This window comes from Salmo trutta, chromosome 29 (genome assembly GCF_901001165.1).
Source record: "Salmo trutta chromosome 29, fSalTru1.1, whole genome shotgun sequence".
NCBI classification, from domain to species: domain Eukaryota; kingdom Metazoa; phylum Chordata; class Actinopteri; order Salmoniformes; family Salmonidae; genus Salmo; species Salmo trutta.
Window position 1 is genome coordinate 29,049,577 of NC_042985.1, and position 24,822 is coordinate 29,074,398.

Consider the following 24,822-nt stretch of genomic DNA (forward strand, 5'->3'; position numbering starts at 1 on the left):
CTTTCTTTTCCCCCCTCTCTCTCACTCTCTTTCTCCCCTCTATTGCTCTCTCCCCCTCCCTCTCTCTCTCTCCCTCTCTCCCTCTATTGCTCTCTCTCTCTGTCTCCCCTTCTCTCTCTCTGCTTCAGAACCCCTACACAGGCCTCTCAGCCCACATAGTGTGGCATCCTGGGAATATACACAGACTACACAGAAATAGTTCATTCAAGAAATTTGCAATTATGCATTAAAGGCACAGTGTTTCCCATGGGAGGTTTCCTCAGCTCAAAATAAGGTCATTTGTAGGACACCTGCTCAAAAGGAGAATGAATCTGTGATGTCATGCACAGCACACAGGCGCTGACCCACGTGGCCACCTCTGTGTCTAGGATTGTAAAAGCATCATTACATTGATACTGTTACCCACTCATAACAGTGTAGTACATTTTTATTCCATTATGACCTGCAACAGTCCTAGAGGATGGTGCCAGTAATGGCTATTTCTTGCTGACAGAGGGAGGATGTTTGCCCACTTGATTGGTATGTTGAGCCAAACCCCCCCCCCTGCATTAAACAGAGCAGCTATCAGCAAGAACACTACACAGGTTGGGAAAGGATCTAAACCAAATCACACTGAGGCCTGTATAGATGCGTTCATTTAGTGCAATTAAGTACACTGTTGATTAAATTGTTACCTAAGCTAAGGAGTTTATTACAATTGTAGTAAGAATATTAAGTTCATAAAAGAAAAAACGGCCTTGACTTTGGAATGGATCTCCAGATCTACGCACAATCACAAATGAAAGGGTTAAAACAAGACAAGCACATATTTCAACACATTCCCGCATAACTATACATTATCGTCTCCTTTGGTTTAGGAGCCTGTTGTATACATGTTATATACACATATTATTACATGTCTATAACAACAACGTTGACAGTCAGTAATGACAGAATATATTGGATGACAAAAGGTCTGACTCAATTATTAGAACATGTACAGATTTTTTTAGGAACGAGTATCTGCTCTTTTTTAGGAATGAATGTGTCTTTTGAATAAGAAAACATTGAATTGACCAATTTCATGTTAGCTTGATGACGGACACATTTCTACCACCAGTAAACTAAGATATCTACTGTAGGCCGACTGTACACGTCTCAAGCCGGCTGGTGGAGTGAAGTGTAATGGGTGTGAGATTAGGAGAGTGTGCACATGCAGTCAGACAGTAGTCCAACAGCACGGTAAACACTGTGTACGACAGACAGATCAGTAGGTAATGCTCAGGAGATGAAGGAGCTGACTCCTGTAGTAAACCTCTGAGAGTTTCTGGCTGCATGGCTGTGACTAACAACATTCCATATCTCTCTGTGCTCCAATGGGCTGGGCACTCAATGGAGCGTGCACACATTTAAAGGGTCCAGTTGACATTCAGTGTGTTTGAATGTTTGTATGCAATACAGCAGAGAGGGGAGAGGATATAATGTCATTACTGATTCATGCTCAAACACTTAATAATGGCTAAGGTACAAGGTCATACAGTACACAGGCGACTCCAGAGAGAGACTGTCTGCTGCAGCAATGAAACCAGCTCTCTCAAATCTAGAAAGGAAAAAAATACATTTAAGATCCACACTGGGTTCTGTCCTTTATTGGATTAGGGTGAGTCATGAGTTTAAAACAAGGGCACGCTTTACACCCGGACAACTCCCTCCTGTCTTCTTACGTCCCATCTACCCCTTCCCCACTAAAATAAGCGGCACAACTTCAAAGCGCAGCGATGCCTAGAATACATGGTGCAGACAGGGCAGAGTACATGATGCCTTGAGTACATGGTGCAGACAGGGCAGAGTACATGATGCCTTGAGTACATGGTGCAGACAGGGCAGAATTACACCGGGCTTTGAAGTGAATAAAACAACCCACTCAACGCAAGAGAAAAACACAAATCACAAAAGAAATCCAGAAATAAATGGATGAAATGTAGATTTTTTTTTAGTATAAGGAAAGAAACGGAACAACTGTCGAAGGACACATGAGACAGAGGAGAGGGCCAGAACGGCCAGGATGGGCTGTATGTGGGGAAGGAGAGGTTGGTGTGGGAGGAAAGAGGGGGTAGGTGGACAGATATAGGGGAGGTTTCTGCGTTTGTGGTGATCTACAACAAGACGCTCAGGGTTTTGGGAGAGGCAGGAAATCTACGGAATTCTGAGAATCCTCAAATTCTGCAGGGGGAGGAGGGAACACAGAGGAGCTATCAACATAATATAACAAAAGCACAAAGGGCAGTACTTTAGGAGGACATAAAACACAGTGCCTTCCCATTTCTTATACAGAAAAATAAAACAAAGACAAGTCTTTGAAATGAACATATAAGGTGGTGGTTGGTGTTTTGTTTTATCTGTCTTTGCCAGGGACAGCTGTGGTGGAGGTGTGAACTCAGTTTTTTAACGGAGTGTGGTGGTGGGACAGGCAGGGGATTGTTAGTTTGTTCACCAGCTAGGTACTACAGGACATAGACCACTCACTCTGCAGCACCGAAATGGTGGCCTGGGCTCGGATCCAGGTGATGGCAGGGTTTTGGCGCAGGTCGTTGCGCCGTGGGTTGTTGCTGGCCCGGCACTCGTAGGTCCCAGAGTCCTCCAGCGTGAGGCGCGTGATGCCCAGCACGCTCACCCCGTTGTTGCCGTAGGCCGTGTTGATGGACACGCGGCGCTTGCGGGCGCCGTCCCACAGCTGCTTGAAGGAGTCGGCGCGGTTGATCTCGGCGTACCACCACTGGATCTCCGGGGTGGGGTTACCGATCACGTCGCAGTACAGCTCAAAGGTGTCCAGCGTGAGCTTAGTCTCAGACATTGGCGACTTCACAAACCCAGCTGGAGAGGAAAAGTGTATTGGGGAGGAGGGGAGGGGGTGGAAGAGGGGTTAGAGTGGAAGTGGGAGGGGATGGAGAGACCAGGGGATGGAGAGACCAGGGGATGGAGAGACCAGGGGATGGAGAGACCAGGGGATGGAGAGACCAGGGGATGGAGAGACCAGGGGATGGAGAGACCAGGGGATGGAGAGACCAGGGGATGGAGGTAGGAGCAAATCAAACAGGGATCAGTTGGAAACAAAAGAAGAGGATGATTAAAGGCAAATCAAGAAAAAAAGCAAGCTACAACGCTTAAAGTGGGTTGTATATTTTCTGTGTAAACAAACAAATAAAATGGATTTACTGTGCAAAATATGTTGCCTACTCACACCATTGTGAAATGTATAAAGATTTGACACTACTAACGTGGAACAACATAGGTAGCAAACTGACATGCAGTAGAACCACAAGTAAATCATGTTTCACATATGGACAACTTAGTCAAAACATGTTTCTCCATCTCATCAAGTTATATTTTCCTCCTATCTGTCAACCTTTACATGGCATGCAGAGATTACATTCCTGCCCCATAAAACCACATAAATAGATTCAATGTTATATCTGACAGTCACTGAAACACAGAAATACCCCTGTGAGTTTCTGAACAGATATTGCATAATAGGAATCCTTTGCTTTCTTGTATCTCTTTGATGTTAGATTGAAATGACAACTGACTATAAAGCTCTTTGTTTACAGAAGAGTTTCGTTCGTTTGCCACATTAAGGAAACTCATGTTGTGTGATGTGACATTTATGTCAAAGGGCAGTGCTTGAGCCGATGGGAAAGTCATGTGACTACTTGTAACACTGGCTGAGTATAATTTCCATCAAGCCCTATGAACCATGACGAGGACCTTATGTACAGGCCATGCTTTATTCTGGTCAAATGAGAGCTGAAATAGGAAACTGCTCTAACAGCCAATCTGGTTCGGAACATAACTGATTCAGTCAGGAATCATAAAGGTATTGAAATGCAGTGAAGCCGAAACAGCAGACATTGCATGTGCTTTGATGACTAGTACAGTAGTAATTTATTCTTCTACAGCAAGACATACATTCTGTTTGTTTTCAATCTGATTGTGCGTGTATGATGGCGTTGGCAACTTTAGAAATGAGGTCATCCATCCTGTGATTCACTATCAGCTGGACTTAAATGTCACAGAATCATCGTCACTGTGTGTGTGTGTGTGTGTGTGTGTGCGCACGCCATTCTCATTACATGAATCATACTACCGCTACACAGCAGAGGTCAGCCCCTACAACCATATGCCAGCATTCTAGCACAGACCCAATGCACTCATCACCTGGGCTGTGCCTTAGGGTTCCTGTTGCAAGGCCATTCTAGCACAGACCCAATGCACTCATCACCTGGGCTGTGCCTTAGGGTTCCTGTTGCAAGGCCATTCTAGCACAGACCTAATGCACTCATCACCTGGGCTGTGCCTTAGGGTTCCTGTTGCAAGGCCATTCTAGCACAGACCTAATGCACTCATCACCTGGGCTGTGCCTTAGGGTTCCTGTTGCAAGGCCATTCTAGCACAGACCCAATGCACTCATCACCTGGGCTGTGCCTTAGGGTTCCTGTTGCAAGGCCATTCTAGCACAGACCCAATGCACTCATCACCTGGGCTGTGACTTAGCGTTCCTGTTGCAAGGCCATTCTAGCACAGACCTAATGCACTCATCACCTGGGCTGTGCCTTAGGGTTCCTGTAGCAAGGCCATTCTAGCACAGACCTAATGCACTCATCACCTGGGCTGTGACTTAGGGTTCCTGTTGCAAGGCCATTCTAGCACAGACCCAATGCACTCATCACCTGGGCTGTGCCTTAGGGTTCCTGTTGCAAGGCCATTCTAGCACAGACCCAATGCACTCATCACCTGGGCTGTGCCTTAGCGTTCCTGTTGCAAGGCCATTCTAGCACAGACCTAATGCACTCATCACCTGGGCTGTGCCTTAGGGTTCCTGTTGCAAGGCCATTCTAGCACAGACCTAATGCACTCATCACCTGGGCTGTGCCTTAGGGTTCCTGTTGCAAGGCCATTCTAGCACAGACCTAATGCACTCATCACCTGGGCTGTGCCTTAGGGTTCCTGTTGCAAGGCCATTCTAGCACAGACCCAATGCACTCATCACCTGGGCTGTGCCTTAGCGTTCCTGTTGCAAGGCCTCCGTTGACTGCCTGTTCTACGCCATGTGTCCTCGGATGAATCACAGAAAAGGCTGCCACATTCTAACCCTAACTCTGACTATGCTGAAGACGAGAGAGACAGGAAGAGATAGCAGAGCAGGCAGTCTCTCTGTTGCGCTATAGTCGTGTGTCTTACTACAACAGATTACAGGCCCTTCCAGAACAGCCCAACCTGCTCAACAGTAATGTACTGTATCATCAGCACATGAGCAGATAAGCTGCCTAGTGGGGGGAGGTTACTAGCTGCCTAGTGGGGGGAGATTACTAGCTGCCTAGTGGGGGGAGGTTACTAGCTGCCTAGTGGGGGGAGGTTACTAGCTGCCTAGTGGGGGGAGGTTACTAGCTGCCTAGTGGGGGGAGATTACTAGCTGCCTAGTGGGGGGAGGTTACTAGCTGCCTAGTGGGGGGAGGTTACTAGCTGCCTAGTGGGGGGAGGTTACTAGCTGCCTAGTGGGGGGAGGTTACTAGCTGCCTAGTGGGGGGAGGATACTAGCTGCCTAGTGGGGGGAGATTACTAGCTGCCTAGTGGGGGGAGATTACTAGCTGCCTAGTGGGGGGGAGGTTACTAGCTGCCTAGTGGGGGGAGATTACTAGCTGCCTAGTGGGGGGAGATTACTAGCTGCCTAGTGGGGGGAGGTTACTAGCTGCCTAGTGGGGGGAGGTTACTAGTGGGGGGAGGTTACTAGCTGCCTAGTGGGGGGAGGTTACTAGTGGGGGGAGATAACTAGCTGCCTAGTGGGGGGAGATTACGAGCTGCCTAGTGGGGGGAGATTACTAGCTGCCTAGTGGGGAGAGGTTACTAGCTGCCTAGTGGGGGGAGATTACTAGCTGCCTAGTGGGGGGGAGGTTACTAGCTGCCTAGTGGGGGGAGATTACTAGCTGCCTAGTGGGGGGAGATTACTAGCTGCCTATTGGGGGGAGGTTACTAGCTGCCTAGTGGGGGGAGATTACTAGCTGCCTAGTGGGGGGAGATTACTAGCTGCCTAGTGGGGGGAGATTACTAGCTGCCTAGTGGGGGGAGGTTACTAGTGGGGGGGAGATTACTAGCTGCCTAGTGGGGGGAGATTACTAGCTGCCTAGTGGGGGGGAGGTTACTAGTGGGGGGGAGATTACTAGCTGCCTAGTGGGGGGGAGATTACTAGCTGCCTAGTGGGGGGGAGATTACTAGCTGCCTAGTGGGGGGGAGATTACTAGCTGCCTAGTGGGGGGAGGTTACTAGCTGCCTAGTGGGGGGAGGTTACTAGCTGCCTAGTGGGGGAGATTACTAGCTGCCTAGTGGGGGGAGATTACTAGCTGCCTAGTGGGGGGAGATTACTAGCTGCCTAGTGGGGGGAGGTTACTAGTGGGTGAGATTACAAGCTGCCTAGTGGGGGGAGGTTACTAGTGGGTGAGATTACAAGCTGCCTAGTGGGGGGAGGTTACTAGTGGGGGGAGTTTACTAGCTGCCTAGTGGGGGGAGGTTACTAGTGGGGGGAGTTTACTAGCTGCCTAGTGGGGGGAGATTACTAGCTGCCTCGTGGGGGGAGATTACTAGCTGCCTAGTGGGGGGAGGTTACTAGGCACCTAGTGGGGGGAGGTTACTAGGCACCTAGTGGGGGAGGTTACTAGTGGGGGGAGGTTGCTTACGCATAGCTGTCAGTACTGCGTTAAAATGAGCTGTGCCTAACATTTCATTATTGCAATATAACCTAGATACTTAGTGTTTTGGTTGGGCAAATAATGCACTGTTCTGTATCAGTTTGTAACCAAGAAACTGCGTTTATACTATAGGCTATCATTTTCCATTTTAGGTCAAACACTTCTAGCTATGCAGCCACTGTGTTTCCACAGCTAGAGACAGTATGTTCTGTACACAACTGAAGCCAAACACTCTTTAGTCTGGTCAACCTGGAGCAAGGTGTTCCAGAGACTGAACAATACATAGGTGAGGATCCTACCATACCATACCCTGGCAGCAACAATTAGAAGTGAGTGACAGGCAGCTGTAAATAATAAGGCAACAGGAAAAGGGTAAATGATTTGGCTGTGGACATGATCCAGACTAGCCCGGCCTGATTTACACAGACCAGAGCCTACACAGACCACAGCCTACACAGACCACAGCCTACACAGACCACAGCCTACACAGACCACAGACCACAGCCTACACAGACCACAGCCTACACAGACCAGAGCCTACACAGACTAGAGCCTACACAGACCACAGCCTACACAGACCACAGCCTACACATACCACAGCCTACACAGACCACAGCCTACACAGACCACAGCCTACACAGACCACAGCCTACACAGACTAGAGCCTACACAGACTAGAGCCTACACAGACCACAGCCTACACAGACCACAGCCTACACAGACCACAGCCTACACAGACCACAGCCTACACAGACCACAGCCTACACAGACCACAGCCTACACAGACCTTGTGCCATCTTGCCTGAAGCCCAGATACATGCAGAGTAATTAGTGTTTGTGTCTTTCTCCTGAAACATCTGGGCCCACCCCCCATGATCATCCCCCATCATCACAGAGGGTAAAGCCCAGCCTGGACGCCCACCGTCTCTGCTCAGGCTGCCTCCGAACTAAAGCATCCGCTGAGATCAAAGAACTGGACCGGCCTCACATCTTCCACTCTTTTGGAGGGCAACAGAAAGTGAAGAGAACCAGGAGGTTTTCATAGCAGAGAGTAGCCTGTAATGTCGTTAAAGGGATAAGACCACAATTACATAGGTGATGTGAATGAAATGGTACCATAATGAGGAGGGATTCATATACAGCACAGGCTGAATCACAAGCATCCATTCATCTCTGTTTATTCTGCGAGGCACTTCATTATAATGTCATATAGCATCATATAGAGTATACTGTGGTGAATAGATCCTCTCTGAGTATGCGTGGTGGCCCATCACACATGTGCCCGGCCTAGTGAGTGAGTTGGGGAGCTCTCTCCCCTGAGGACTGAAAGCAGAGCACACATCACCAGGCAGGCAGGCAGTGGCTTTGAGTCAACCACCTGTAACCTGCCTCCCAGTCCCACAACACAGACAGACCGCAGCTAGATAACCCCAAGGGCCACTGCACTGGCTACGTGCAGGGCATTTATTTTTGTGCGGGCAGGGAGATATGAGGATATCTATTAGTTGGATAAATACAAACAAACTCAAAATGGAGTATATAGTGAATGTTGAATTTGATATTGAAATCACGGGCATTACAGATCTAGCTGTAGTATCAGTGTACTGCGGTGTGATGCTCCATTGTCTTAGCTAGTATATCTGACTTTTGTAGGAGAGCCAACGTAGCTGGCTCCCAGCATCTGGTTAAGAGGTGTTACACTTGGCCGATTGCCCAAGGTTTCACAAAGCCTCCTGCTCTGACAGTTGTAAATGAGTCACTGCTGTGGGTTGAAGGATGATGTATTTGTTTCTGAGCTGCTCTTAACACGTCGATGGGTGGGCGGCTATAGATTTCCTCATTCGTTTGAACAAATCAACGATAAACCTTTGATGCCTGCATGAATTAGAGTGGCGTTGTGGATAAATGGCAGTTCGCAACAGCAGGTGAGATGAGAGGGAGGGGGTGACCTCTGCCATCTTACAGTAACTACTCAGGGATAGCCATTCGGGTCATAGAGGGGAGCCACCGCTTTCATGAGAGTTAAATCGCCCCCATCCCCGGCTGAAATGGGCTTATCCCCCTCAACCAGCCAACATTGCTCCCCGATTAACCCTTTCAGAGGTCAAGATGACAGACAACCCGGGCCCTCTGTCACTGTACAACGCTAGCATGGTTAAGATACCATATGCCACAGGACTAGCTGACACTCATCCATGTCACCATAACGGTTTGTGACAACAACTATCAAATTAGGGGTTTTCTTTACTGGACACACTGTGACAACACATATTGTAACCACAAACAAATCTCCCAGAACGAATATTCTACACAACCACATATCGACATTAAGTCTCCATTTAGTTTAAAATTCCGTCTAGCCTCTTCCATTTGGGTATCATCATCAGTAGCTACAGTATGTCTGGTGTGTACTGTGTTGGAGGCTGTGGGGTGCCTGATGCTGTTGCCATTGGTGCAGTATGTATCATGTTTCACAGTGGGCTATTGTGACTCAGTGGAAGAACTGGCTTACGTCCCACAGCACATTTTCCGGTCTCACAGATGTGTCCTTTGCTACTCAGAACATGGGCAGTGATACAGCATGGACTTACAAATTACCTTACAATTACCAAGCTACTCTGTACCTTGCAGTTACGTTAATTGAATCCCTTATTAATTGTAAGCGAGATGCCATTTTAGGTTTCTTTTTATAATGTTGCCTGGCCCTGGTTCAGGGAATTTGATCATAAAATGTGTTTAGTGATACAAACTGGGACTGTGTCGATAAACTGTCTGTGGCTTTGAGCCACACAAACCTACTAATACTGTACTACATGAAGAAATCATGAGAGGTCGTAGCTCTCTGTCTTATAGTAACATAACAGACGCATTTAGAACAGCATTGAGTTGATGCTTGAGTTGGTTCATGTTTCTATTGGTAACTCACATGAAAGGAATTAACATTGTGGTCTGTATTCTATGTCAACTCAAAAAGGGGATATTCTACACACAACTGTCCTGAACTTGATTACGGCTGTTATGGCTGTTCAATTGTTAATAGGGGGAGATTACCCATGGTGCATTGCCATAAGCAGCATCTTCAGGTTAGAGACAGGAGAGAACCCCTCTTCATATTCCTCATGCATAAAAGAACGAGGCCCTTTAAGAGCTTAAATGTTTCACATGCATCTAGTGAGTCTTCAGAGAGCCAAGCAGCTGTGCACAGGGATGCTGCTATCCATTAAGAGTTAATGGACTCACTTTCGCAAAAGGACATTAAAGCCACAGTTCTCTGTGCTCAGGGTGCTGTGTCTCCGCTCTATAAATAGCGACTGGCAGCAGAATGGGCCAATGCTATTTACAGTCCTCCAGATATCTGTTGCTGAATCTCAGCCATCTATGGTTGGTCAGGCTCCCCAAGCATATAGAGGTATAATGGTCTCAGCTCAGCTCCCTCCACTGCTTCACACATACTGTACTGTGATTAAATCCCCTGCCCTTATAATTACACTTCTTTACACGCCATTGCCCCTAATCTGAAATATTGCTGAGGAAATCAAACGTGACATAGTGAAGCCTGCCACGTTACATCACTCACACTAAATCCAGACTGTGAAATATGAATTCATTTGTTTGGAGGACATACCCATATTTGTGCGACCAAATAGCATCAGTTTACCATCCATTAAAATATGATTACTGTATTTATATAACAGCCTCATAAATGTGTTTTACAGTATCTAGCTACAGAACTGTATCTCACTAGTGTCGAAAACCCCACATCACTTTAATGAACTGTAATACATCAGTAGGCTAATAAAGAAAGGAGCTGTGATGTATCAGTTTTCACCAGTTACAGCGAGGCTCAGACAGACCACAGAGTGACAAGGCATCACCAGTCTGTCTACCACAGACCCCCGGGAGTCTCAGCAGAGCCCATGGTGGAGGGAGCCCTGTGCGTCGCTATGGGACCCAGGGAGTGGGCACTAACACTGGGCAAAGACTGGAATGCCTTCACTTGGGCTTTACCAAACAATAGAGGGAGTAGATCTGACTTTGTGGATGGGGACCATCAAAGCGTGTCCTCATACACACATAATTCATCCACCAGATCAATTAATGAATGTATACTGAGTGAACAAAACATTAGGAACGCCTGCTCTTTCCATGACATAGACTGACCAGGTGAATCCAGGAGAAAGCTATAATCCCTTATTTATGTCACTTGTTATATTTATCCACTTCAATCAGTGTAGATGAAGGGGAGGAGACAGGTTAAAGAAGGACTTTTAAGTCTTGAGACATTTGAGACATGGATTGTGTATGTGTGCCATTCAGAGGATATTTAAGTGCCTTTGAACGGGGTATGGTAGTAGGTGCCAGGTGCACCAGTTTGAGTGTCCAATAACTGCAACGCTACTAGGATTTTTACGTTCAATAATTTCCCGTGTGTGTCAAGAATGGTCCACCACCCAAAGGGCATCCAGCCAACTTGACACAACTGTGGGAAGCATTGGTGTCAACATGGGCCAGCATCCCTGTGGAACACTTTGGACACCTTGTAGAGTTCATGCCCTGACGAATTGAGGGCAAAAAGGGGTGCAACTTCATATTAGGAAGGCATTCCTAATGTTTTGTACACTCATTGTACACTAGCAGTAAGCAGGGTTGGTGGCAATTCCATTTCAACAAAGTCAATTCAAGATTCAAACTGAAATTCAAATGTTTTTCTCATAGAGAAGCATAAAGTAGAATTGGAATTAGATTTGGAATTTCAGTTTACTTCCTAAATTGACTGAATTGAAATGGAATTGACATCAACCCTGGTAGTGAGAATAGTAGAGCCAATGATGGATTTCTCTATTCTGCTTTGAGTGACTATTGCTGTACAACTTCATATTACAATCTTTCTGTGTTCACAGTGCTAACAGTCCTTTAGCAAATGCTCTTATCCAGAGCGACTTAAAATAGTTAGGTGAAACAACAACATATCACAATCGTAGCAAGTACATTTTCCTCAACAAAGTAGTTATCAGCAAAGTCAGTGCTAGCAGGAATAGACTAGTGCATTTTTATTTGTTTTCTATAGGCCTATAACACAATCCAAAATTGCAACTTTCGTAATTGAAACAATTATTGTCATAAAATATACCAATAGCTGGTAGTAGCTCATCTCTGAGAACATGTGTTTTGTGTTTTGTGTAGAGGCTGCCTCTGATTGGTGTGCCCCCTCTGGGTGGCAGAAGTGATTCACTGGGATTGGCCATCCATCAGGGGCATGTCAGGGAAAGCAACCCTTAACACGCAATGATGAGGAGGCTCAGACATCCTTCATGTCAAGCAAATGATGCTGCCCTCAATCCTGCCCCTTGTGACTGTGTGTTCATCAAAGACTGAAAGAAATAAACTTGGATGGCCCATGGAGAGACAATTGAAATCAATCAAATGTGGAAAGTAATTGGTGATAATCATTTGAAAGGTTATTCATCATATTATGGAATAAGATATTATAACCTTCAAACATGTAGGCTACAGACAGATAATCTAAATGTGTTTTGTTGGAAGTTGTGTATATGATTTGAGGTTATCAACACTCTGCTTTGAGCCAACAGTGATTATGTAATAGAATCTCAACTCCACTAACACACAGAGAGAAACTAATGGGCCAACATTCCAGGAAACCAAAGATGCTGTTTACTATAATGCAGATTGTATTTTGGGGGCAGAAAACGTGTCATGACCTTTCCAAATATCAACACTGTCTCTAAGAATGATATCAATGACAATGTCTGCCTATTAATTCACATGGGATGTAGAAATGACACACACACACACACACACACACACACACACACACACACACACACACATATATATAAAGTGGAACGTGGACCTCTTTAATGATGAAAGCCCGTTGATTTGTTTGTTGTGTTTTAGCCAGAGAGAGACTATGGGCTTAACAGTCCTGAATCGTGCAGACTGTTTGGCAGGTTCTTCAACATTCATCTCCATTACGCTGCTCTTCTTCACAACATAACAATACGTACATCCCAAATACTAAATATGCTACAATCAAAGCATGTCAACAATCTGCGCATTCAGTAATCTATGTATCAATGAAGACAAATAATTCGTGGAGACTAAGGAATTCCAATGTATCCATCAAATAACAATAATATAAAACTAACTCCAAACATAACGAAATGTCTAATAGAGCTTATATTAGGAAATTCCAAGCAAACACAACGATGCTCTGGTTTGCTGTAACATATTTATGCTCTGGTTTGCAATGGCATATTTATCTATTTTCAATCCATTTCCTTACACTATAAAATTGAGAATCGTGTGCGTAGGGAAATGGTCGTAAAAAATCTGAGCTCCCTAAATACTGTGAACAGAGTTATGTAAACGAATTTGTTCAAAATAAACACTATATTGCGACGCGTAAATGCGCCCATGCCCCTCATATTTGACATTATGTCAAATGACAGACGCCCCCTTCATCAAATCTGAATCAAAAACATATTCGAGTCACAGTAGGCTCCTCATTGGAACAATTGTGTACAATCCCGGGCATGGTCACATCTTCATTCTTACCGTTTTGAGCCGAGACGTAATGCAGCATCAAGTTTCCAAAAAGGAACACAGCCAACATCACTGCATTGGGCTGCATTCTTGGGGTTCGATGAGAGGACCAGGCAGGGACTAGATAAAGCGATTGTGGGAGATGAGATATTGATCGCGGGAATTAGAGATCTGGTCTAAAGGTGCATAGCAGAGTGGATGCGGAGTAATATAGAATGATATACGAAGGCTATAAAGGTAAAGTCCTCTGGAAAAGAACGAAATGAAGGCAGCAAGGAATGGTCCGGGACAGGCCGATAGCTCCGTCAGGGATGCTGATGTAGTAGGGCCATAAACGGAGCCTCCTTCATCGGATTGCGGAAGAGGTCTTTCGATGTCAGTGAGAGCGTCCACTGTTGTAGTTCTGAAGGATCAGGGATGCGCAGACCGATGCGCATTGGCGCTCATAGAAACGAGGACCTTTAGTGCCCAAATAAAGGTGTACATTTTACAAACAATCATTCCGAACATGCATGAATTATTGCCTACATCAATATGATTTACATTGCACATTTATTAAGTCAATCGTTTTTATTAACAGACAGTCCATTGACATATGGATTTTTAGCATCGAAATGTGCCGCAGGAAAGCTTGATCCAAGATGCACACCCACAAACGCGAGCAACCACAAACGCTCGCGCGCAAACACACACGCACACAGAGAGAAAGAAAGTGGCCACTTCAGGTGGTTTATCTCAAAGTAGACCTATTGACCAATGACAATTATAGAGACACGGATAATTGCAAGGAATTCAGGTAAGTCATCAATGCGCCACCTGCCTGAGGGTAAGTAATTATAGGCTGTGGTTTAATCTTCCCAAATGCCATGCCACATCATAATACTTTAAATACATAGGAAACAGGTGGTAACAACCCTGCCATGAACCACACATATCAGCTAATTTCACCAGAAGACATAACCCAGGATACAGTGAATCCAGGTGACTGGACTGGACTGGACTGTGTATCAATCAGACAGACCCTAACTAACATGGCCTCCCATTAATCCCTGTTTTCTAGAGCTGTGCAGTGGTGTTACATGGGCGACATCTGGTGGTTCATTATAGAAGCCAGAATTCAATTGAATCATACTGGGTATATTGTGTTGTGTGAACATTAGCAGTGGGGAAATCAATATACTTAATGGGTATATATTCATTTTTTTGGAAACAAGTGGAAAACACACTATACTAAATGAAAGGCTAGACTATGGCAACCCATTCAGTCACTGTGAATACAGTACACATGCAATATCCATTTGAGGGACACTGTTTAAGTAGTACTGTCCATATACTGATTCTGTGGCTAAATGTATCTGAGAAATTGATTCCAAAGTTGCTACCAACTGCTGCCGCACTACAGTATCCACTGGCCATTGCACTGTGAGTATTTGTGTGCTAGAGGAAGTATTGTAAATGGCTGGTCTTCTCACCCAATAGCAGAACAAACTGGACTTCCCTCCACTTTACTCTCCTCCCTCTAGTTTATCTGTGGAAGAGGTTTAAAATCTAACCCCACCTGAAACCCCCCACCAGCCAATCAGCTGGGGAAAGGTCAGTGACGATGACACACCCTCCTTTGTTCAAAACCAATGAGAGTAGAAGTGTGGCATTTTGTCCGAGGGAAAAACGTACCCCTAGAACTGTTAATCACGCATCACTTAACTGTTGCCAATGTGTTCACAACGGTACACCCTCTGTTGGGATTTTTACCTCTACTACTCTCATTTCTTGGTCTATTTAGTATGGAAAGTAGACAACAATGGCTTACCAGACTGAAAAATGAACTTAGCAACAGTCCTCTGGTGTCAAATGTGGCTTTTGGATTTATCCTCATGGGACTAGAGAAGCTGGTGGAGCTGGAGTTTGAGTGTCCTTGCAATCCTAAATGGAACGGAGTGTTTTCATCTGCCTTCTTCATCATTCCTGCTGTCATGGCCTTCACGTTGATGCTGATCATTCAAGGATGCAGGTGCGATACGTGGTGCCGGAAGACTGTGTCTTTTTCCAGTTTTGTTCCTGCAATCGTGTGGCTGATCTTGTTGTTCCTCGATGGCCAGTACTTTGCTTGTGCAATGACAGACTGGAAGGGCAGATTTGTCATAGTTGATAAAGCAGCACCGCAGAAATGGTGTGAGCCAACTAGTGAGGGAGATGTCACACCGCAAGAACTAATGCTCCGCTCACAGCAGCTATTTGTTGTGTCTCAAGTGAGTTTCATTTCATGCACATCACTACATTGTTACATGCATATGTTTCATTATATGAGGTGGAATGAGGAGGTAGGGGCCATATGCATCAAGTGATTCAGTGAGGGAGTGCTGATCTAGAATCAGGTCCCCCCCGTCCATGTAATCTTATTCATTAAGATCTAAAAGGCTAAACTGATCCTAAGTCAGCACTCCTACTTGGAAACACTTGATACATATGGCCCCTAGCTCTTCATGTTACTGCACAGCTCTTACCTGTTACCAAGCACTCTACTTATGTGGGGTGATGGAGTTGTGTGTTATCAATGACATAGATGTCTAGTCTATGCATTGCAGTCACATTTAGGATGTTATTCACCTTATTCAATCTTTATTTCTGCCCCCTGATGTATCAGGTTCTAGGTATATTTCTTCTCATAATCATCTGTGTGGGACTCATAGTGTATGTGATCAGAGAGAGCTGCCAGCAGGAGTCTGAGATGCAGGATGCAGACGTAGCAGAGCTCACCGTGCTCAGGATGAGCTCTCTGAGAACCAGGACAACGTGAGAGGACAGCCCCCCCCCCCCCCCCCCCGTTTGAAAGTACTCTTTCTATTTGTAAATAAGGATTTTGGGGGGGGGGGTTCTTTTACCATTTTTTGGATTTACCTTTTGCATTTTCAATGACACTATCATTCAGAGAGTGATTGCATTTCATGAAACTAATGAAAGAAAAGCCCATACATGGTTGCATGCTGCACCCATGGAATGTACATGAGAGCAACATACGTGTATACCATGAACATACGTGCATACCATGAACATACGTGTATACCATGTGCAGGCTTTCCTTTCATTATCATCAACTGCATTTGGCCCAGCAACAGTGGGGAAATTTGGGACGTGCATACCACTTACACACTCTCATGTCATGGACCTGCCTTCAATGAAATATATGTTTATACAGTCATGTAGACAATTTTATACTAACTGGTTGAGCCAGTTTTAATTTGTTGCTTCATGATTACAGTACCTCATGTATATTTCCTACATAAGACATATATTTCGACTCATTTCAGACACAGTTCTAGGTCATATAGTATGTATAGTACCAGTCAAAAGTTTGGACACACCTACTCATTCCAGGGTTTTTCTTAATTTGACTATTTTCTACATTGTAAAATAATAGTGAAGATATCAAAACTAGGAAGTAACATTTGAGATTCTTCAAAGTAGCCACCCTTTGCCTTGATGACAGCTTTGGACACTCTTGGCATTCTCTCAACCAGCATCATGTGGTAGTCACCTGGAATGCATTTCAATGAACAGGTGTGCCTTGTTAAAAGTTAATTTGTGGAATTTCTTTCCTTCTTAATGCGTTTGAGCCAATCAGTTGTGTTGTGACAAGGTAGGGGTGGTATACAGAAGATAGCCCAATTTGGTAAAAGATCAAGTCCATATTATGGCAAGAACAGCTCAAAAAGGCAAAGAGAAAGGACAGTCCATCATTACTTTAAGACATGAAGGTCAGTCAATCAGGAACATTTCAAGAGCTTTGAATGTTTCTTCAAGTGCAGTCGCAAAAACCATCAAGCACTATGATGAAACTGGCTCTCATGAGGACCGCCACAGGAAAGGAAGACCCAGAGTTACCTCTGCTGCAGAGCATATGTTCATTAGAGTTACCAGCATCAGAAATTGCAGCCCAAATACATTTTTCACAGAGTTTTAAGTAACAGACACATCTCAACATCAACTGTTCAGAGGAGGCTGATGAGTCCAAATTTTAGATTTTTGGTTCCAACCGCCATGTCTTTGTGAGATGCAGAGTAGGTGAATGGATGATCTCCGCATGTGTGGTTCCCACCGTAAGGCATGGGGGAAGAGGTGTGATGGTGTGGGGGTGCTTTGCTGTTGACACTGTCTCTGATTTATTTTGAATTGAAGGCACACTTAACCAGCATGGCTATCACAGCATTCTGCAGCGATACGCCATCCCATCTGGTTTGCGCTTAGTGGGACTATCATTTGTTTTTCAACAGGACAATGACCCAACACACCTCCAGACTGTCTAAGGGCTATTTGACCAAGAAGGAGAGTGATGGAGTGCTGCATCAGATGACCTGGCCTCCATAATCACCCGACCTCAACCCATTTGAGATGGTTTGGGATGAGTTGGACCGCAGAGTGAATGAAAAGCAGCCAACAAGTGCTCAGCATTTGTGGGAACTCCTTCAAGACTGTTGGAAAAGCATTCCAGGTGAAGCTGGTTGAGAGAATGCAAGATTGTGCAAAGCTGTCATCAAGACAAAGGGTCGCTACTTTGAAGAATCTCAAATTTAAAATATATATATATATAGAAAAATGTGTTTAACACTTTCTGGTAACGACATGATTCCATATGTGTTATTTCATAGTTTTGATGTCTTCACTATTATTCTACAATGTAGAAAATAGTAAAAATAAAGAAAAACCATTGAATAAGTAGGTGTGTCCACAATTTTGACTGGTACTGTATCTGACGGCCATATTGCAGCTGGTCTGGGCTAGGCTGCACTTCACTTCCTATGGTGCCCGTTGTGGTCATCTGCAGGTATGCAATAAAGGACTGGTCTTTACCCTGTCTGGGAGGAGTACCTCTTTTGACTGGCCTTCTCATTCTGTTGTGAGGCCCATCCCATCACTCCCAGACCACTGACTCCCAGGCCCAATCCTAGGCCACTGACTCCCAGGCCCAATCCTAGTATATGTAGCACTGTTGAAAAGGAGTCATGTTATGTGGCGTCTCATGTGTAACACTGGATATTTAGTTTAACCAGGGACAAATTAAATGTAACAACTGGTCATACCCACAGTCTCTCTGTACAATGCATTTAATGAAAAAAAGCTCAGGCTATTGTACAGTGATTCGTGCAGAATACAATATTATTTCTTTATGCAATCATTTAGATTATCAAATATAATACATATGAAATGTTTTTGGCTGCATATGTAATAAAACAACGCTAATATCCATCACTGTCAAGTAGGCAACTATCCATTATGCTAATAAGTGGTATCAATCTCTCTTGCCAGTAAATCATGTATTTACATTTTTGCGTTCTCAATGAAACATGTACTGTATTTGTCATTGGTTTTGCTATTCAAGCCAATACACAATGGCCTTCTCAATAATTTCATTCATGTTTAATTTTTAGTCTACTACACATCCTGAAGCATAAACACCTGATGATTGCAACAGTAGTCAGCATAATAAGTATCACAACAGCCAGTAAAAACACCATTACATCCACAGAGTGGTAGGAGTACCAGGGCATTCTGTAGGACTCAGTACGCAGGTGAGCAGCACCTTTGTGTCTCATGACAAACTCAATCCAGAAGAGGGCAGTGTCCAGGGGCTCCATTGGCACGTCCCTGTGTAGCCTGGAGAGTCTCTGCATGTTCATCCGGTAGGACGGCTCATTCAGAACTTCCTGTAAGGCCTGGAGGAAGATGTCCCTGCTTATTGTAAAAATATCCAGGATCTTCGCTGCTCCTCTGGCTTTCATTTTGTGAAGATTGTCAGGTTGATCAAAAATCAGTGGTAAGCCTACTATTGGAACACCGTGGTAAATAGCCTCTTGAACCCCATTTGTTCCTCCATGAGCTACAAACAGCCTTGTCTTAGGGTGTCCTAACAGATCATTCTGAGGCATCCAGTCAACTAGTAAGGTGTTGTTGCCCAGAGTAGCTGGTCTGTCTCCTTTGTGTCTCCAGATTACCTTCTGAGGCAGTTGGGCAAAAGCAGCAGCCAATTCATCAGTTAAATCACGAGGAAGCTGTGCAACTAAAGTCCCCAAAGACATGATAATGACTCCATGTTCCCCTGAACTATGAACAAACTCCTCCAGTTCTTGGGGAAGAGCCTTGGCCGGTTTACATTGGAACCCTCCCATATAGATAACATTAGGCATGGTGGGACGAGGGAACTCAAACACAAAGTCAACTCTCATGAGCCATAAATCAGCAGCTTGAAACAATGAGAAGTAGTCGACCTCAGGACCAAAGTACTGATTAACCAAGGCAGTGTATTGTGGACTAATAGCATGTGCAATCTGAGCGGCGCTCATTCCATAAATCAGTAAATTTTTTACTTTCTCAAGAAAAGTCATTTTGTCCGTTAACTCTGCCCCTACCATAGGAACATAAGAAAGAGGAGAGGGAGCTATAGCAAAATGACCTTCACCGTGAATGGTCCATCTGACATTAAAAACAACGGGTAAACTAAGGTAGTGTGCCAGTATAACTCCCCCTGCCATAGCAGGATCAGTCAGAACCAAGTCGTACTTTGCATCCTGGAGAGATTTCATCAGCTCTTTATTCTCAAATATGTATGTAAGCATTTCACAAATCTTTTCATGCATCTCTCCGGCTTTTACCGTGAGCTCCATTTCCAGTTTAAAACGAGCCCATGCACCCTTTCCCTCTCTCTGGATCTCCAGAAGTCTACCCACAAACACTGTGGCAAAGTCCTCATCAAATCCACCTGGAATATCAATTGGGATTGAACTGTAGTGAGGGGAGGTTTCCTTGATGTACCAGCTGTCTGATGGCCGTACTACTGACACACTGTGACCTCTTGAATGCAGCGCTTCAATAATGACCTTCATGTTGATCCAGTGGCTGCCGTCCACTGGAAACACCAGGACTTTCCCACCATGAACAGTAGGTGGACAGAAGACCAGGAGTGTGATTAAGACTAATATAAACTGATGCATCTCGAATCCTTTCAGAAGACCTGGGAAAGATGTAATATTTTTTTTGATTAGAATGCCAAGACGTCATTGAATATTCCTGAGTGGCCTAGTTACAGTTTTGACTTAAATAGGCTTGAAAATCTATAGCAAGATTTGAAAATGGCTGTCTAGTAATGATCAACAATCAACTTGACAGAGCTTGAAGAATAAAAAAAAATACTATTAGTGACTTCAGAAAGTATTCATACCTCTTGACTTATTCCACATTTTGTTGTGTTACAGCCTAAATTCACCCATCTACACACAATACCCCATAATGACAAAGTGAAGACATGTTTTTAGAAATGTTTAGAAAAAAACATTCTATACAGAAATATGTCATTTACATGAGTATTCACACGCCTAAGACAATACTTTGTACAATCCCCTTTAACAGCGATATCTTTTTGTGTGTGTCTCTAAGAGCTTTCCACTCCTGGATTGTGCAACATTTGGCCATTATTATTTTTCATTTTTTTTCAAATTCAGTCAAATTGGTTGTTGATTATTGCTAGACAAACATTGCCATAGATCTTCAAGTAGGTAAAAACTGTAACTCAGCCACTCAGGAACATTCACTGTCTTCAAGGTAAGCAAATCCAGTGTAGATTTGGCCTTGTGTTTTAAGTTATTGTCTGGTTGAAAGGTGAATTCCTCTACTAGTGTCTGGTGGAAAGCAGACTGAACCAGGTTTTCCTCTAGGATTTCGCCTGTGCTTGGCTCCATTCTGTTTATTTTTTATCCTGAAAAACTCGACAGTCCTTAACGATACCAACTACAACTATGCTTGAAAATACAGAGTGATACTCAGTAATGTGTTGTATTTTCACTCTGTCAATTAGTATTGTGGAGTAACTACAATGTTGTTGATCTATCCTCAGTTTTCTCCTATCACAGCCATTAAGCCCTGAGCGGTTTCTTTCCGCTCTGGCAACTGAGTAGGAAGGACACCTATATCTTTCTAGTGACTGGGTGTATTGATACACCATCCAAAGTGTAATTAATAACTTCATGCTCAAAGGGATATTCAATTTCAGCTTTTTTTTATTTGTACCCATCAACCAATAGGTGTCTTTCTTTGCGAGGTATTGGGAAACCTCCCTGGTCTTTGTCGTTGAATCTGTGTTTGAAATCTACTGCTCGTCTAAGGGACCTTATGTAACCGATGTGAAATGGCTAGTTAGTTAGCGGTGGTGCGCGCTAATAGCGTTTCAATCAGTGACGTCACTCGCTCTGAGAACTGAAGTGGTTGTTCCCCTTGCGTTGCAAGGCTTTTGTGGCGCGATGGGTAACGATGCTTCGTGGGTGTCAGTTGTTGATGTGTTCAAGGGTCCCTGGTTCGAGCCCATGTTGGGGCGAAGAGAGGGACGGAACCTACACTGTTACACTTACAGATAATTGTATGTGTAAGGTACAGAGATGAGGTAGTCATAAAAAAATCCTGTTAAACACTATTATTGCACACAGAGTGAATCCATGCAACTTATGTAACTTGTTAACCACATTTTCTGAACTTATTTAGGCTTGCCATAACAAAGGGGTTGAATAATTATTGACTCAAGGCATTTCAGGTTTTAGTTTGTAATTCATTTTGAAAAATTTCAAAAACATAATTCCAAAACAATCTATTTAAATAATTCAGGCTGTAACACAACAAAATGTGGAAAAAGTGAAGGCACTATATGTAGGTACTGGTATGTAAGTTATACAGTGGAAGGGAACTATTTCAAGGCAGTTTTAATAATTTGACAATAGTAGTAGTACAGTAGCGTAAAAGGTGAACGCATTTACCAAGGTCATTAGCTTGTTGTTGCTCTTTCTAGTTTATCAATACTGTAGATTTACCTTGATAATCAGTGTTTCAATTTCCTGGTCGCAAAGATGTATAAATCCACATCCAGAATAGTTATCGTCTCCACAAATGTCCACTAAGTAGAACAGTCAATGTCAATCGGCAAAAGAGAAACACAGAAGTCGGAATAAAGCCCTCCCCTTCATACACCAAGGATGAAACCGTATGACCTAGATTTACAGCCCACAGACGGATTTATGAGTGTATATTATTTACTACACCATATGACACCTTCACTATACAATGTCACATCCTCATGCAGGGCAGTCCAAGGTACAGACTTTGATCAATCAATGAATAAATCAATGAATACACTAATAATAATCAATTTAGTTAATTCACAACCTAAACTGGCTTGGCATACATCCAAATGTAAAGGCTCAGATGGTTTATACAGTCCATACAGTTTAAGTCGGAAGTTTACATACACTTAGGTTGGAGTCATTAAAACTCGAACCACTCCACAAATTTCTTGTTAACAAACTATAGTTTTGGCAAGTCGGTTAGGACATCTACTTTGTGCATGACACAAGTAATTTTTCCAACAATTGTTTACAGACAGATTATTTCCTTTATAATTCACTGTATCACAATTCCAGTGGGTCAGAAGTTTACATACACTAAGTTGACTGTGCCTTTAACCTGCCTGGGAAACATGGGATGTTTGCGTCCCACCCTAGTCAACAGCCAGTGGAATCGCATCACGCGAAATACAAATACCTCATAAATGCTATAACTTCAATTTCTCAAACATATGACTATTTTACACCATTTTATAGATACACCTCTCCTGAATCAAACCACGTTGTCCGATATCAAAAAGGCTTTACAGCAAAAGCAAAACATTAGATTATGTCAGGAGAGTACCCTGCCAAAAATAATCACACTGCCATTTTCAAAGCAACTAGCATGCATCACAAATACCCATAACACAGCTAAATGCAGCACTAACCTTTGACAATCTTCATCATATGACACTCCTAGGACATCATGTTACACAATACATGCATTTTGTGTTCCATAAAGTTCATATTTATATATAAAAATAGCATTTTACATCGGCGCGTGACGTTCAGAAAATATTTTCCCTCAAATGCTTCCGGTGAATCAGCGCTACAATTTACAAAATTACTATTCGAAAACATTGGTAAAATATAATATTGTCATTCAAAGAATTATAGATTAACATCTTGTGAATGCAACCGCATTGCCAGATTTAAAAATAACTAGCAATAAACGAGGTGCTATGCTTAGAAAAATAGGCTAGGCGATACAGGTTAGCGCCATCTTGGACTCATCTAAAATCAAATATACTATTGTAAATATTCCCTTACCTTTGATTATCTTCATCAGAAGGCACTTCCAGGAATCCCAGGTCCACAAAAAATGTTGTTTTGTTCAAAAAAGTTAATAACTTATGTCCCAATAGCTCCTTCTTGTTAGCGCGTTCCGAAGGCTACTCATAATGTACGAAGCGCGCGGGACTTGTCCTCACGAATGTGCAAAAAAAATGTATTTACGTTCGTTCAAACATGTCAAACGTTGTATAACATAAATCTTTAGGGCCTTTTTCAATCAGAACTTCAATAATATTCAAGGCGGACGATTGCATTGTCTTACTAAAAGTTTCGGAACGAGAGAGTACCCACGGGCACGCGCATCATAGTAGTAATGGTCCTCCCTATATGACAAACTTTCCAGGCCTCTCGTTCGGTCAGTTTTTACCGCAGAAGACTCAAACCACTTTGTAAAGACTGTTGACATCTAGTGGAAGCCTTAGGAAGCCTTAGCTAAATGAATCCTAACTCACAGTGTGTTTCATAGGCAAAGGGTTGAAAGTGATTCCACAAATCAGATTTCCACTTCCTGTTAGGATTTGTCTCAGGGTTTTGACTGCCATATGAGTTCTGTTATACTCACAGACACCATTCAAACAGTTTTAGAAAATTCAGTGTTTTCTATCCAAATCTACTAATTATATGCATATTCTGGGTAAGAGTAGTAACCAGTTTAAATCGGGTACGTTTTTTATCCGGACGTGAAAATACTGCCCCCTATCCCCAACAAGTTTTAAACAGCTTGGAAAATTCCAGAAAATGATGTCATGGCTTTAGAAGCTTCTGATAGGCTAATTGACATAATTTGAGTCAATTGGAGGTGTACCTGTGGATGTATTTCAAGGCCTACCTTCAAACTCAATGCCTCTTTGCTTGACATCATGGGAAAATCAAAAGAAATCAGCAAAGACCTCAGAAAAAAATTGTAGACCTCCACAAGTCTGGTTCATCCTTGGGAGCAATTTCCAAACGCCTGAAGGTACCACGTTCATCTGTACAAACAATAGTACGCAAGTATAAACACCATGGGACCACGCAGCCGTCATACCGCTCAGGATGGAGACGCGTTCTGTCTCCTAACGATTAATTTACTTTGGTGCGAAAAGTGCACATCAATCCCAGAACAACAGCAAAGGACCTTGTGAAGATGCTGGAGGAAACGGGTACAAAAGTATCTATATCCACAGTAAAACGAGTCCTATATCGACATAACCTGAAAGGCCGCTCAGCAAGAAAGAAGCCACTGCTCCAAAACCGGCATAAAAAAGCCAGACTATGGTTTGCAACTGCACATGGGGACAAAGATCGTACTTTTTGGAGAAATGTCTTCTGGTCTGATGAAATAA

The 24,822-nt window shown here is 43.7% G+C and overlaps 2 protein-coding genes and 1 pseudogene across 3 annotated transcripts in view; 1 reads left to right on the top strand and 2 right to left on the bottom strand.

Annotated features, from left to right (window-relative positions):
- LOC115167319 (neuroplastin) overlaps positions 1 to 13,674 on the bottom strand; it is a 41,873-nt gene extending 28,199 nt beyond the window's left edge. For both annotated transcript variants that reach the window (XM_029721649.1, XM_029721648.1), the window contains exons 1-2: positions 13,296 to 13,674; positions 2,506 to 2,853 (exon numbers count right to left, since the gene is read on the bottom strand). In XM_029721649.1, the coding sequence (XP_029577509.1) occupies positions 2,506 to 2,853; positions 13,296 to 13,371 (424 nt within the window). In that variant the 5' untranslated portion in view covers positions 13,372 to 13,674. The remainder of the gene's footprint in view (positions 1 to 2,505; positions 2,854 to 13,295) is intronic.
- A 962-nt stretch (positions 13,675 to 14,636) lies between these two features.
- On the top strand, positions 14,637 to 16,080 carry LOC115167739 (calcium homeostasis modulator protein 6-like). The gene is made up of 2 exons (XM_029722379.1): positions 14,637 to 15,532; positions 15,928 to 16,080. Exons 1-2 carry the CDS (start codon positions 14,915 to 14,917, stop codon positions 16,078 to 16,080), a joined length of 771 nt encoding a protein of 256 aa, XP_029578239.1. The 5' UTR covers positions 14,637 to 14,914.
- A 2,555-nt stretch (positions 16,081 to 18,635) lies between these two features.
- LOC115167321 (UDP-glucuronosyltransferase 2C1 pseudogene) lies at positions 18,636 to 22,300 on the bottom strand (annotated as a pseudogene).
- Between the last annotated feature and the right edge of the window lie 2,522 nt (positions 22,301 to 24,822).

Excerpts from the sequence above, each read along its gene's own strand:
- LOC115167739 (XM_029722379.1), top strand. The coding sequence starts at position 14,915 with ATGAGAGTAGAAGTGTGGCATTTTGTCCGAGGGAAAAACGTACCCCTA. Across the intron at positions 15,533-15,927 it reads AGCTATTTGTTGTGTCTCAA|GTTCTAGGTATATTTCTTCT; the intron begins GTGAGTTTCATT and ends CTGATGTATCAG.